This window comes from Orycteropus afer, unplaced genomic scaffold, assembly GCF_000298275.1.
Source record: "Orycteropus afer afer isolate SDZICR_OR568_19922 unplaced genomic scaffold, OryAfe1.0 scaffold00325, whole genome shotgun sequence".
NCBI classification, from domain to species: Eukaryota; Metazoa; Chordata; class Mammalia; order Tubulidentata; family Orycteropodidae; genus Orycteropus; species Orycteropus afer.
This window is the reverse complement of record NW_006921912.1, coordinates 1953398-1969496: the sequence shown is the minus strand read 5'-3', so window position 1 is coordinate 1969496 and position 16099 is coordinate 1953398. Positions and strand designations below refer to the sequence as shown.

Genomic DNA, 16099 nt, shown 5'->3' with positions numbered 1-16099 from the left:
GGCAGATAAAGGCCCTAAGGAGTGTTTAGAATTCCAAAAGTCCTGTTAGTATTGCTGACACTAAAAGGTTTCTGGTTAAAGATTTTCCTGGAGGCTACTAGAACTCTGGCTTCAGATTGACTCACAACAGTGTTTCAGAGTTACTCATAAAGTTTTCCAGTAATGCATCAGTCAGTGTTTCACTGCTATTCATAAGGTTCTCACAGGTCAGTTCTTTGAGAAGTAGGGGGTACCTTCCTTCTTCTGAGTCTGTCTTAGTCTGGAAGCTCCGATGAAACCTGTCCACCATGGGTCACTCTCCTGGTATTTGGACTGGTAGCATAGCCTCCAGCCTCACAGCGACACACAAGCCATTTATAGATTCCTGGGTTTGGGACCTGATATGTTTAGGTGGCTATTATTTAGCCTTTTACAACCCTCATAGCAGGTCATTGAAAGGGCCTTTGAGTTGAGGTTTGGTGAATCATTTTGACTTGACAGAGAAACAATTATATTCCAACTGCAGGAGTAGTGGAAGTATCTTGCTTAAGGGTATAACACCAACCTATGACTCTAATAGAGGTTTAGACTTGATGGGAAATGAAGATTATGTACTTCTAGCCTTAATGGGAAGTGGCTATTAAAAAAACATTGCCCGCCCCCCAGCCAATTCTGACTCATACTGACCCTGGAGGAGAGTAGAACCATTCCCTATGGTTTCCAAGGCAGTAATCTTTACAGAAATAGACTGATACATCTTTCTCCACTGTGCCACCATGGCTCCTTAAGTAAAGGCCATGCATTCCTATTTTAAATCAGTTACAATGGTTTTTTTTTTTTTTTTGCATTGGGTTTTTTTATTTTAAAAAGCTTTTTATAGTGATTTGGGTGAAATTTTACTAAGTAGATTTGTTTTATATTCAATAGTTCATACACATTTTGTTGTGACTATGGTTACATTCCACACAATGTAATAGCTTTCCTCCCACTTCCTCCTTGTGGTTATCCTTTCCCTGTGTCTTTCTTGCATATACATTCCTGCCTCTCTACTTTTCTTCCTGTGTAAATGCTGCCCTTATGATTTATCATGGTAGATTTTTCTAAGGAGTGCAACTACATGGTATAGGTATTGTTTGGCAGAGAGTTAAGTCAAGGGAGTGAGTTCAATTCCAGGCCCAATGGGTAATTTAAGGCCATAGTCTTTATCAGACCAAAAAGCCTGGTCTTTTTATGATTTTGAGTTTTATCCTACATATTTCTTATACGATATCCAGTGTCTCCAATTTTGATCCCTTTCTGAGTGGATAGTATTGGTAGCCGGGCACCATCTAGTTCTAGTCTTAAGGTCATATAGACTGAGGTTCTCATGGTCCATCAGTCCTTTGGACTAACTCTTCCCATGTGTCTTTGATTTTCTTCACTATTCTTTGCTCTAGATAGGTAGAGACCAATAGATGGCCACTCATAAGCTTGGTTTTTTTTTTTTTTTTTTTGTGATTTGGGTGAAAGTTTACAGAGCAAATTCACTTTCCATACAGCAGTTCACATACACTTTGTCTCATGACATTGACTACAATTTACCCCAATGCAACAGCTCCCCTCCCACTTCCTCCTAATAGTTACCTCTTCCCTGTGTCCATTCCTGCATGCACTCCTGCCCCCTGAACTGTCTCCCTGTGCATAAATAACCCTTTTTTCTCCCATGATTGTTCTCTCCAAGGAATGTATCTATCTCAGGTACATGTTCAACTCATATGTCTGTCTTTTGTTTGGCTAGAAGCGACAGGTATAAGTTCAATCCCAGACCTGAAGAGCAGCTAGGGACCATAGTCTCAGTGGTTCCACCAGGCTCTATCAGACCAGCAAACCTGGTCCCCCCCTTTTTTTTTTCCCCCCAAATGATTTTGAGTTTTGTTCCACATTGTTCTCCCTCTCTATCCAGGATCTCCTACATAGATCCCCCTCCAAGTGGTTGACAGTGGTAGCCGGGCACCATCTAGTTCTTCTGGTCTCATAGTTGTATAGGTTGCAGATCGGATGGTGTACCAGTCGTGGAGACTAATTGTTTCCTTGACTTTGGTTTCCTTCATTCTCCTTTGTTCTACATGAGGAGAGACCTATCATTGCATGAAGATGGCTGCTTGCAAACTTTTAAGATCCCAGTTGCTATTTTCCAAAGTAGGAGGTGGAGCAATGTTTTGTGTAGTATGTTATGCCAATTGAGCTTGATTCCCCCCTGCAACTATGGTCCTAAGTCCACAGGTTCAACTACTCGGTCCATCTGGGTAGCTGGCTGTGACCAAGAAGTGATTACAACCTTGTCCCTTGTCAGCTCTACTGTACCCCTGGGAATTCTTACAGAACATACAAATACACTTGTAGAACCATTGTCTGCCAACCCTATACATAGTCTTGAGTACACTCCCTGCTGCATAGACATACCTAAGAGTTCAGCCTGTCCACCCATCTATCCACCCATATACCCATGTTTGCCTTCACTGACAGTGTGGTACTGTATGTGCAAAAAGTTTCATCTTTGTTATCTGTATCTCTCATGTACCTCTCTATGTCTTCCTCTTCCTCAGTGTCACCATGTTGATCACTCCCATTTGGTACATTGCCCTTCTTTTCCCAAATCAGTACTTATCTCTACTTATCTAACAGTGTCCCCTACCCTACCCTCCCACCCCTGGTAACCAACAAAGAAAATTTCCTTCCATATATAAACCTTTCCTTGACTTTCACAATAACAGACTAATACAATATTTGTCCTTCTGTGATTGACTTATTTCACTCAGCATGATGTCCTCCAAGTTCATCTACGTTATGCGGGGTTTTGCTGATTCTGCATTATTCTGTAGGGTTGCATAGTATTCCATTGTGTGAATGTACCAAAGTATGGTTATCCATTCCTCAGTTGATGGACACCTAGGTTGTTTCCAACTTTTTGCTATTGTAAATAGTGCTGCAATGAACGTGAGTATGCACATATCTGTTCTTGTCATGGCTCTCACTTCTTTAGGATATATACCTAGTAATGAAATGGCTGGGTCAAATGGTATTTCTATTTCCAACTTTTTGTTTTTCCTGTGCTGCTTTCAGGATTCTGTATTTGTCTTTGGTCTTGATAAGTTTGATGATGATACGTCTTGGTGATTTTCTTTTGGAGTCTATCCTGTGTTGGGTTCATTGGACTTCCTGAATGGATGTATTCTCATCTTTCATGATATCTGGGAAGTTCTTCTCCAACTAATCTTGGACAATTTTGTCAGTGGTTTTATTTTTCTCTTCCTGTTCTGGAATTCCAATGACACGTAGTTTATTCCTTTTGATGGTATCCCTCATGGTCCTTAGGCTTCCTTCATTTTGTTTTGATCTTTTTTCTGATTGATCCCTTTCCAAAGAAGTATTCAGGTATTTGTCTTCAATCTCATTAATTTTGTCTTCCATTGCATCAGCTCTACTCTTTTGTCCTTTCAATGTGTTATCTATTTCTGACAATTTAGTATTAATCTTCTGGGTTTCTATCTGTAGATTTCGAATCATTTCTAATTTTTCATTTATTTTGTCATTTTGTTCTTGTAATTTCTTCCAAAATTCTTTTAGGGATTTGTCTGTGTTTTCCTTGATCTGTCTCTCAATCCTTTGAAGTTACCTTAATATAATTCTTTTGAATTCCTTATCAGGGAGTTCCAATGCTGCTTCTTCCTCGGGATGTGTTCTGGGTCTGTATCCTGCTCCCTTGTGTCTATCCCTTTATCTTGCTTCTTTGTGTGGACTGTGATGGTCTGTTGTCTCTGAGACATCATGGCTTTGTTGTATTTAGATCTCTGTTAACTGTTTGTGAAGAGCAGCTAAGGGTGAAGCAGCTCTTCTTGGTGGTTGCTTATCGTAGGCCCATTGGTGGAGAAGGAGGTGGTAACTCTCAGTAAGTGAAGCTGCAGGTGGTGTGGGCATCGTTGTGTTATATGGGGACTGTTGCTGTCTTCCACTCAGTTAGACAAAAATAACACTGAATAACCATAAAAAAAGTAACAGCAAGTGGACAAAAAACACACTGGGTAATTACACAGGAACAGTAACCAAAAAGAGAAAAAGGGAAAAAAAACAAAAAGCAAAACAAAAAACACCACATTATCTGGGGAGAGGGCAATAAGAGAAAAAAGTAGAGCAGGAGAATAAGAAGAAAAAACGGGAAAAACGCAAAAAGTAAAGCAAGGAACAGAATTAAGCACAAGACAGAAAAAAAAAAAATTGTAACCAGGAACAGGGAAAAGAGTAAAAGCTGAAAACTAGAACCTGGGAAGGGAAGAATAAAGAATGATAATAAAAAGGACAATAATAATAATAGTAGTAGTAATTTTAAAACAGTCAAAAACAAATTAAAAAAAGAAAAAAAAAAAAAATCTGGACAGGGTGGCAGGGCACCTAGGCTCTGTCGTAGCACATAGACTGGGATGAAATTCCTGCCAGCCTGGAAGGTGGGTGAGAGTGAAGGATGGCTGCACCTCTGTTAACCAAGAGGAGTGAGATATAAGAGTGACAAGGGTAATGTTGCACCTTTGCATTTGTTCGTGCGTCCGGAATGCTCTTGTGGTTCCCAGCAAGCAGAGCCTGTTCTTAAGTTCCTGGAATCTGGGAGAACACTGTTGCTTTAAATATCTAAAATGATCAAGCCACTTGTAAACATTCAAAATGGCTGCACCCTCCAGACAGGCAAAAATCCACACCTCAGCCTCTGTCCTCTTTGCTGCTTCCCCTTTTATTCCCCAGCCACTAGAGCATTCCTCCATGTAGTCCCTGGCTAGCAGGGCTGGTTTTTAGGTTAATTTTTAGGTCCTACCACCACTTGGCAATATCCAAGCTATCTGTGCAGTCAGGCTCGGTGCCAGACCGCAGCTGTGTATGTCTCCTTTTTTGGTATTTTCATGCAAATTCTTCTGCTAGTTGGAGTTTCTATATCCTTCCTTTCAGAGCTCAGTGTTCCAGGATTATCTTCTGTATCTGTGTTTACTGGTTCCCCTTTTCTTTGTTGAAGAGGGTCTGTGCAGGCTTTCTACCTATTCTGCCATCTTACCAGAACTGCTACGATGGGGTTTTGTGTCTTTGGTTATACGGTACAGGGTTATAGCATATTAGCAATTAACATACCTGACAATGAATAAAAGCAGGCATATTCCTGTTTCTGTATTATTATAATAATAATAATAATAATAATAATAATAATAATAATAATAATAATAATAATAATAATAGCAGCACTGGTAGCATAGTGCCTAAGGCACTTAAGTGCTAACCAGTAGGCTGGCGGTTCAAACCCACCAGCCACTCCTCAGAAGGAAGGTTGGGCAATTTCCTTCCATAGTGATACTGCCTTGAAAACCCAAGGAGGGGTCACTATGAGTAAGATGTGACTTAATGGCACATGACAACAGCATTATTATTATATCCTCATCTGCACTTATACAGCTTTGAATATTATGACCAATTCAGTTGATCCCTTTAACCACTGTGCAGCTAACCAAATCTAGAACTGTCCCTCTTGAGGGAACAATGAGCAAAATGTTTCAAGTGATTTCCAGCTGAAGTTATAGACCTTCTGGAACCTAGGACAAAACAGAGATTGTGTGCTGTTAATAAACTGAGTAGTTTTTTATTTCTAGTTTACTATTGTTAGTAATAGGAAGGAAGGTTGGGCAATCTACTTCCATAATGGTACTGCCTCGGAAACCCAAGGAGGGGTCACTATGAGTCAGGTCTGACTCGATGGCACATCACAACAACAACAATTGTTAGTAAAGAAATCCTGGTAGCACGGTGGTGGTAGCTGCTAACTGAAAAGTTGGCATTTTGAACCCACTAGCTGCTGTGGTGGGAGCTCTGGTAGCATAGTGCCTAAGGCACTTGAGTCCTAACCAGAAGGCTGGCGGTTCAAACCCACCAGCCACTCCTTGGAAGGAAGGTTGGGCAATCTACTTCTGTAGTGATACTGCCTCTGAAACCCAAGGAGTGGAGTTGGATCTGACTTGATGGCAGTAAGTTTGTTTGTTTGTTTGTTTTTTTGGTTAGTTGCTCTGCGTGAGAAAGATGTGGCATTCTGCTTCCTTAAAGATTACATGTTGTTGTTGTTATGTGCCGTTGAGTCGGACCCGACTCATAGCAACCCTCCTTGGGTTTCCGAGGCAGTATCACTACAGAAGTAGATTGCCCAACCTTCCTTCCGAGGAGTGGCTGGTGGGTTTGAACCGCCAGCCTTCTGGTTAGCAGTCAAGTGCCTTAGGCACTATGCCACCAGAGCTCCTAAAGATTACATGCAGGCTTGGAAATGCTATGAAGCAGTTCTACTTAGTCCTGTAGGGGCACTGTGAATTGGCATCAACTCACAGCAACAGCCTTGGCTATTTTTAGTAAAATTTATAACGTATTTTATTTACGTCAGGAGGTCATAATTCCACTTCAAGTGAGAATTGATATCATTGAACTTTCAATAAATGAGTTAGAACTGTTTCTGGTGGCTTTGCCATAATTTTACTGAGTAGTATGAGGATATGTGTTTTCTTGATGTGATGTAATGCTTAATGTAAAAAATGGTATATAATTAATTTCTTTCCCTGAAGGGACATTATATGCAGATTTGTGATATATAAAGTAGTCTTTTTATTTAAAAAAGAGATCAAAATAGGTGCATGCTGAAATTACTAGGTAGAGACAAGGAATGAAGACAAAGTCAACATATTTAATATTAATGCTCATTTATCAACTGTTACTTAGAGTAGTTGAAACAAATTATTTCTGTTCAGATGTTTGAGTTTGTTTTTTAAGTTAATTTAGGAAGACTTCCTGGAGGAAGGGAGATTTGAGTAAAACTTTTAATGGCTACAGTCTTCAAATATTGGAGGTGAAGAGGAATTTCATATAAATAAGGAAAAGGGGGTTTTAGGAGTACTGGAAATAGAGTCCTAGTGATCACAAGGAGTGAAGAAAGTGATTTAGATGTACATGGACCAGTTGGACTTAACTCCTTATTGAAAAGATGAATATAAGGTAAGGAATATGTCTACTCAGTATTTCCAAATATATTAATTCAGACTTTTAGGTTCTGTCATCTTTGTGTATATAGTTAATATCAAGCATACATCATCAATAAACAATTTGAGCAAAAACTCTTAAATCTAATTATGAAATGTAGTCTTTTAGAATAATGAAAATAATTTTGTGAAAACACTATCAGCAGATCAAAGTCGTCTTTGCAAGTAATCCTCTTGCTTTAGGTCTGGCATTTTTTAATAATAGGGGCCTGTTTTCCTGTTGGAACACTTAGTATATTTGGTATTAAGACTTTAGCCTGCTTTTGTTTGCTTTTTTTTTTTCCTTTTCCTGGCAGCTCAGTCAAACCATGAAACAGGTACGTCACCGGCTGGCATCTTTTAAAACTATGAGCAAAAAACAGGCATCAGTGTTTCCAGAGGGTAAAAGGAAAAGTATTCCCACCCAAGAGGTAAATTCATTATTTCTTGTTTTTTTTTTCTTTTTTTCCCTAAATAATATTTTGTTGTGTTTTCAGTGAAGGTTTACATAGCAATTTAGGTTCCTATTCAACAATTTATATGCAAGTTGTTCAGTAACACTGGTTAAATCCTTCATAGAGCATGAACATTCTCATTATTTCTGTTCTGGTTGTTCTATTTCCATTAATCTAGTTTCCCTGCCCCCTTACTTTCTGATTTTTTTTTTTTTAAAGACGCATAATACTTATGGGTGATAGTCATTATTTTTTAAGCCAATTTGTTATTTAGTTACAAAGTAACCTCAGAGGTTCCTTTCAGTTCAAGATTTAAAGAATATCTCAGGAAGTCCTCAAGTCTCAACCAGTCCAGTAGCTCTGGTGTTTTTGGTTTTTTTCTTTCCCAAGGAATTTTTTATTCTATTCCACATTTTTCTCTCATTCTGTCAGTGTCCATCTATTGTGGCCTTGATTAAAATGATTGCTAGTTGTAGCAGGCACCATCTAGTTCTTCTAGTGTCAGGGTAGATGAGACTGTGGTTTGTGTAGACCATTTGTTTTATAGACTAATTTCTTTTTTTGAGTCTTTGCTTTCCTTCTTTCTTTTTTACTCTGGAGAAGTAGAGACCAATACTTGTATCTTAGATGGCCACTTGCAAGCTTTAAGAACCCAGACACTACTTATCAAACTAGGATGTAAAGTATAACTTTATAAACTATATTATGCCATTTGACCAAGATGTCTCATGAGATTATGGTCTTAAACCTTCAAATCCAGAAGTCTACTCCCACAAGGTATTTGGTTATGTCTACAAAGTATCCGTAACTGCTCCCTCTGTGCTTTGTTATGTGTATGTGTATGTATGTATGTATATATATATATATATATATATATATATATATATATATCTGTGTAAATTCTCTCACTGCCACTGAGTTGATTCGACTCATAGCTACCTGTCGAGGTGGCATCTCTATGGAAGCAGATTGCCCAGTCTTCCTTCTGAGGAGTGGCTAGTGGGCTCTTGTGGCGTAGTGCATAAGGCATTTGACTGCTAACCAGAAGGCTGGTGGTTCAAACCCATCAGCCACTCCTCTGAAGGAAGGTTGGGCAACCTACTTCCGTAGAGATACCACCTCGGAAGCTCAAGGAGGGGTCACTATGATGAGTTCAATCAACTCGATGACAGTGAGGTTTTTTTTTTTCAATCTGTATATACATACATGAATACCTATATCGGATTGCTAGGAGTCAAAATCGACATGATAGCAGTGGATTTGTTGTTTTTTTGGTTTATACACATATATGCCTGCAAACATACATATATATCCACACATGTATTTTTTGGTGTTTTTGCTTGCAGTGTAGTAAATTACTTAGTATGGCTTTTCTACCCATAAGTCATTGTAAACTCATTGGTGGAATGAGCAACTGAGGAGCTCCTGATTGTAAATGTTACCCACGTGGAGTATTTCTGTTGGGCATGGCGCAATACAATGTTCTGGGGGGTTCCCACTCTCTCTCAGGTGCTTAGATTTCTGATGCTGTGATTGACTAGTTTGACCACCCTGCCGGGCTCAAAAGGAGGCCTCCTTAGAAGCAGAACTCTGTCTCTCTGACTGCTGGTTGAGGAAGACGTGCTGCCGAAAGAGACACACACCCCTGAAAGAGACACGTGCTACTGGGAAAGAGACACAAGAGACATTGCTGAGTAAGACACTGAGGGACATGCACTGCTGGGGCAGAGACTGTGAGAGACTTGGCTGAGAGACGGTGGCTGGGAGAGAGACTGAGTGTTTTTCCTGAACTTGAATTGTAGCCTGGTGCTTCCCTAATAAACTCCATAATCTGTGAGTTCTGTGTGACCACTGCAGCGAATTATCGAACCCAGGAGAGAGGTGGTGGTGCTTTGGGATGAACGGTTGAAGAAAGGGTTGGAGGGAGGCAGCATGTTTGGCCTTGCAGTAATAGGCCTTGGGTTACTGCTGGTACTCCTGTCTTCCTCTTGTGGGATTAGAGGAGGTCAGAACATGTGGCCTCCATGCCGTTTTTGCACTGCTGTTGGGAAAATTTGTTTTTAATAAGCTTTTAAAAATGCACATATTTATTTATTTCGTAACATAATTTTAATATTAAAATAATTGGAAATAACCTTAAGTATTCAGTAATAGGGAATAGACAAATAAGTAATAATACATCCATATATAGCCGTTCTAAAAAATATGTTTTCAAAGAGTATCTGAAGACAAGGGAGAGTGTCTGTGATATAAAGTTAAGTGATCAAAGTATGATACAAACTATGTGCAGTATGTTCTCAGTGTTGTTAAAAATATATATTTACTCAACAAATATTTATAGAATGTCTACAGTGGCCAGGCTTTTATAGTGAAGAGATATACAGATATCCTCAAAGAGCGTCAATGCTAGTGAGAAGCAGACAAACAAATATATAATATAATTTTAAATGATAGATACTATGAAAAAAAATAAAGCAAAATAAAGAGCAGAGAATTCTATGTACGTACCCAAAAGCCTGAAAAGCAATGGACCAAGAGGTTAATAATGATTATTCTTAGGAAGTATTATTACTAGGGGATTTTTCTTTCCTTTTCTTTCTTTTTAAATTTTCTGTACAGTACATAGTTTAAGGAGCTCTGGTGGTGTAGTGGGTAAGGCATTTGGCTGCTAACCATAAGGTTGTTGGTTTACATCCACCAGTTGCTCTGTGGTAGGAAGATGAGGCAATTTACTTCCATAAAGATTTACAGCGTTAGAAACCCCATAGGCTTCCTTCTGAGTCAGAATTGACTTGATGGCAGTGGATTTTTTTAGTTTGGTACATGTTTCACTTTGTATCACAACAAAAATCAGTAACTATTCTTCTTTAAAAAGAAAACATTCTTTTGGTTCAAAACATAAGATTAGTCTGAGTAGTTGAAATCCAAATGTGACACTAGACATAAGGATATTTAAGACTGTATTGGTAAAATGACTTTGTTTTGGTGCCTATTCATTTTTTTTTTTTTTTGCCTAATTATTTTAGAGTTAAAAAATTTAGACTCATGTTTTACTGTGTTTACTTAATCTTGGCATTATTTTCAAGTTTTTAATAGCGTCTAGTAAAATTTACCAAAAGTCTTTTTTACTTTATTTATTTTTGCCATCCTCAACTCTTTTATTTAGTTCTTTATCACTTCAGCTTCCTAATTGCTATATTCTTTTATATTTTGACACTATGTATCTTATTGTATTTTTTCCATTAACTTCTTAACATAACCATCATAACATTTATCTCTTATGTATTTGTGGTTTGTCAACACTAAACTATAATGCTGCTTCTTCAATGATAATTAGGAAATTTATAAGTAAATTTAAAAAACAAAGGCATGGATATGTGTTTATATATGGCAGCCCATTCTAGATGTATTTGTTATGGTTGTATTTTTCTAGCATTGTCTTGTCATAATCAAGATAGAGTTTCTATTGTGCCTAAATTATTCTCAGCAACTTGATTTTTTGTGAGTTTTCATACCTACTGTGGATTTGGCAGTATTATATAGTTTCAGACATTAGAATGACTTTAGGCACTACAAAAAAAAAAAAAATGCATTGACCCATGTCACTTTAGTTTTGTGTATTTCACTGTACATAAATTATATTTCAATAAAATATATTTTTTAAAAAATAAATGACTTTATGGTATGGTTAGAATATGATGATTGATCACCCTCTAATAAGTCAGGAAAACCAAAAGGTTATTAGGTCTTAGAGAGTGATATTTTATATTGTGTGGAACATACTTAAACCTTTCAGTGATTTTTTTCCAGAAAGAATACTGTTCACAAGTATAACTGAAATAAATATGCAGTAGAAGGCTGGATTAAGTCTGAGATAACATCTTTGTACAAACCAGTGTTATGTATGAATGAGTCTTATACGTCAAAGGTGCCATTTAAGTGCAATTCATTATTGTTGTTGTTTCTATTAATGTGAATTCAGACTGGCTGTGTGCTTCTGAAGAATGCAAGTGTTTTTCAGTTAAACAAATTTCAAAAGCAAATTCACTCTATTAAGTTGAAAATTATCTAAGAAATTTATGAGTTTTTTCTTATCATTCATATCAAGTATATAATTTTTCCCACAAATCTGAACAGTTTTTTACCCTCTCAGTGATGTGAAGTGGGAATCTGCCAGTCAGAAAAGAACAATTTATAACCCAGTTGAACTCTGGTTTCATTTCCTTGTTAGACTTATCTTTAGTGACATTAGATTCTGTCTGTCTGTTGTTTTTGTTCCAGATTTGCAGATACAAATAGAACAAGTCCTTACTTTCCCTCTGTCAGGTTGCCAAGACTAAAATAATGAGTCTTCTAAAATTGTTACTGGCTAGAATATAAGGGCAAGATGTCATTTATAAATTTAATATATTCTCCTACCAGCTTGTTTCCTTTCATATATTTGACATGTGAGTGATTTTTTAATAAGTGTGAAGTAAAACTCCTTTATTCTATATCAGACTACCATTATCTACTAAGAGCATTCCAGCTCTTTTATTACAAACTTAACTTAGTATCATGAAGATGCTGCTCTCTCTAAACCATTTATATTTGTATTGAATTTTTGTCCCCCAGAAAGCACTTTCTAGGACGCCAGCATCCATCAGGATAAATACAGAAACAAAAGAAGAATTTTCTTTGAAGGTCCATCAAGATTTTTCAACGACGATACATTATCAGAATGTTATGCAAAATGAGGTAGGGAAATAAAAGTAAGGAGTAGGAAAATAATAAGTTCTTAGAACTATCCACAGCTAATTAAAGGTAGGATTAAAGTTTAAGATTATGTCTAGTATTTTTTTTAACAGTTTTATTAAAATATAATTCACATGCCATACAATTTACCCATTTAAATTGTACAGTTCAAAGTATTTTAGTACACTCACAGGATTGTACAACCATTACCACAATCTAATTTTAGTACGTTTTTGTCACCCCTAAAAGAAACCACATACCTACTAGTTATTACTCCCTACTCCTTCTGCCTTCAGTCCTAAGCAGCACTAATGTATTTTTCTATTTCTATAGATTTTCCTATTCTGACATTTCATATAAATAGAATCATATAAAATGTGGTATTTTGTGACAGACTTCTTTCATTTAGCAGAAGGTTTTCAAACTTCATCCATTTTGTAACATAGTCCTTTTTATTGACAGATAATGTTTCATTATAGGATATACCTCATTTTATTTATCCATTCATCCATCAGTTAATGGTTAGTTGAATGTTTCACTTTTGGCTATTAGGAATAATTGTGCTGATGGAAACATTTGTATACAAGTTTTTGTGTGGACATGTTTTCATTTCTTTAGAGTAGATACTTTCTTAGTTATCTAGTGCTGCTATAATAGGAATACCACAAGTGGGCAGCTTTAACTGGCAGAAATTTATTTTCTCACAATTAGGCTAGAAGTTTGAATTCAGGGCATTAGCTTTAGAGGAAGACTTTTTCTCTCTTTTGGCTCTGGAGAAAGATTCTTGTTCTTTGGTTCCTTAGTAAACTTCACGTGGCTAGGCCAGTAGTCAAGAAATCAGATGATGTATTGTATTGGGAAAATCTGCTGCAAAAGACCTGTTTAAAGTGCTGAAGAGCAAAGATGTCTCTTTGAAAACTAAGGTGCACCTAACCCAAGCCATGATATTTTCAATAGCCTCATATGCATGTGAAAGCTAAACAATGAGTAAGGAAGACGGAAGAAGATTTGATGCTTTTGAGTGGTGTTGGTGAAGAATACTGAAAGCACCATGGACTGCCGGAAGAACAAACAAATCTGTCCTGGAGGAAGTGCAGCCAGAATGCTCCTTGGAAGCAAGAATGGTCAGACTGCGTCTCACCTACTTTGGTCATGTTGTTAGAAGGAACCATTCTCTGGAGAAAGGATATCATGCTTGGTAAAGTGGAGGGTCAGTGAAAAAGGGGAAGACCCTCAACGAGATGGATTGACACAGGGCTTCAATGATAGGCTCAGGTATAGCAAGGATTGTGAGGCTGGTGCAGGACCAGGCAGTATTTCTTTCTGTTGACACAGAGTCACTATGAGTCAGAGGCAACATGATGGCACCTAACAACAGCAACGACAATCTCTCCTTGTGCTTCTCTATGCCTAATTTGCTTTTTTATATCTCAACAGAGATTGATTTAAGACACATTGTACACTAATACTGTCTAAGTATCATAACAAAGAAAACCCGTTTCCAAAGGGGATTATAACCACAGGTATAAAAACTGCCATGGAGTCTGTTCCGACTCATAGTGACCCCTCCTTGGGTTTCCAAGGCAATATCTCTATGGAAATAGATTGCCCAGTCTTCTTTCTGAGGGGTAGTTGGTGGGTTTGAACTGTCAGCCTTCTGGTTAGCAGTCATATGCTTAGGCATTAGGCCACCAGAGTTCCTAACCACAGGTATAGGGATTAGAATTCACAAAACATACTTTTGGGAGATACAGTTCAATTCATAACAGATGTATAGGAGTGGAATTGCTAGGTCATATGATAACTCTGTTTAACATTTTGAGGAACTGCCAAACTGTTTTCCATCAGCAGTGTATGAGGATTCCAGTTTCTCCATATCCTCACCAACACTTGTTATTGTCTATCTTTTTGATTATAGCCATCCTCTTGGGTGTGAAATGGTATCGCATTTCCTTTTTTTCTTCCTCATTGTGGTGAAAGTATGTATACACACCAAAACATTCACCAATACCATAGTGTCCATATTTACAATTAAATTACATTGATTACATTTTTCATGTTATGACACTATTATTGTTATTCTTTTTCAAAGTATTCTACCACCACTGACATAAATTTAATACCTCCCAAACAAAAAACTCCCCCTTTCTTCCTTCCTCTAGTCCAGTAACCTTTAATAATCTTTGGTTTCTATATATTTGTGTATTTCGTATATGTGAGATCATATAGTATTTATCCTTTTGCAGCTGACTTATTTTGCTCAGCATAATGTTTTCAAGGTTTATCCATGTTGTTGCATGCATCAGAACATCATTTCTCTTTATGACTGTGTAATATTCCATTGTATGGATATACTGCATTTTGTTTATCCATTTATCTGTTGATGGACATTTTGGTTTTTTCTACCTTTTAGCTATTGTGAACAGGGCTGCACTGAACATTGGTGTACAGGATTCTGTTTGCAATCCTGTTTTTGCTTCTTCTAACTCTATACTTGGGATTGAGATTGGATCATATGGTAATTCTGTGTTCAACTTTTTGAGGAATATTGGCTGTACCATTTACATTCCCACCAGCCGTGGATGAGGGTACTACTTTCTCTAGTACCTTGCCAGTACTTGCTGTTTTCCATTTACTATTATTATTATTATTATTACTGCTATTGTAATGGGGGTAAGATAATACATCATTGTGGTTTTGATTTGCAGCTCTGTAAGGAGCTTTGGTGGCGCCATGGTAAGGCATTCAGCTGCTAACCAGAATGTCGGCTGTTTGAACCCACCAGCTGCTCTGTAGGAGAAAGATGAGGCAGTCTACTTCCATAAAGATTTACAGCCTTGGAAATCTTATGGGAGTTGCTGTGAGTTAGAATCAACTCAGTGGCAGTGGGTTTGCTTTTTTGGAATGGCTAATGATGTTGAGGGAGCTCTGGTAGCATAGTGCCTAAGGCGCTTGACTGCTAACCAGAAGGCTGGCGATTCAAACCCACCAGCCACTTCTTGGAAGGAACATGGGGCAATCTACTTCCGTAGTGATACTGCCTCGGAAACCCAAGGAGGGGTCGCTATGAGTCGGGTCCGACTCGACGGCAAATAACAACAACAGTGATGTTGAATGTATTTTCATGTGTTTGTTGGTTGTTTGAATATCCTCTTTGGTGAAGGTTTGTTCAAGTCCTTTGCCCATTTTTGATTGGGTTTGTCTTTTTGTTGTTAAGTGGTAGAGGTTTTATATATATTTGAGTATGTACATTTGAATATTTTATGTTTAATGTTACATTTAATGTTTTAGATGAAAGTTCACATAGCAAATTAGGGTCCCACTTACAATTTTTATACAAATTGTTCCTGACATTGGTTACAATTTTCATAATGTGTCAGCATTCTCATTATTACTATTCTGTTAGTTTTGTTTTCATTTATCTAGCTTCCTTTCTTTTCCTTGCCTTCTCATCTTTGCTTTTGGGTAAATGTTGACTATTTGGTCTCATATAGAGAAGTTTCCTATATATTTTGGATATTAAACATTTATCTGATACATGGTTCCCAAAAGTTCTCTCCCAGTCTGTAGGTTATCTTTTCACTTTGTTGATAAAATCCTTTGATTTACAAAAGTAATTTTTATAAGGTTCCCTTTATCTATTTTGTGCTTTGCTGCTCAAATTTTTATTGTTATAACAGATCATTTATTAAACACTAGGTCCCACAACCTCACCTTTACATTTTCTTCTAAGGATTTTATGGTTTTAGTTTTCACATATACGTCCTTGATTTATCTTGAATTTTTTATGTGTGTCTGTATGTGTAAGGCATAAATCTTAATTTTTCTGCATGTGGATCTCATTTACTTTTTTTTTTTTTTTTG

General features: G+C 37.3%; 1 protein-coding gene across 1 annotated transcript in view; it reads left to right on the top strand.

Moving 5' to 3' along the window:
• Positions 1-16099, top strand: part of CCDC15 (coiled-coil domain containing 15) — a 165313-nt gene that overhangs the window by 42680 nt on the left and 106534 nt on the right. Inside the window, 2 exon segments of the mRNA XM_042782449.1 lie at positions 7364-7477; positions 12116-12238. Of these exon segments, the coding sequence (XP_042638383.1) occupies positions 7364-7477; positions 12116-12238 (237 nt within the window).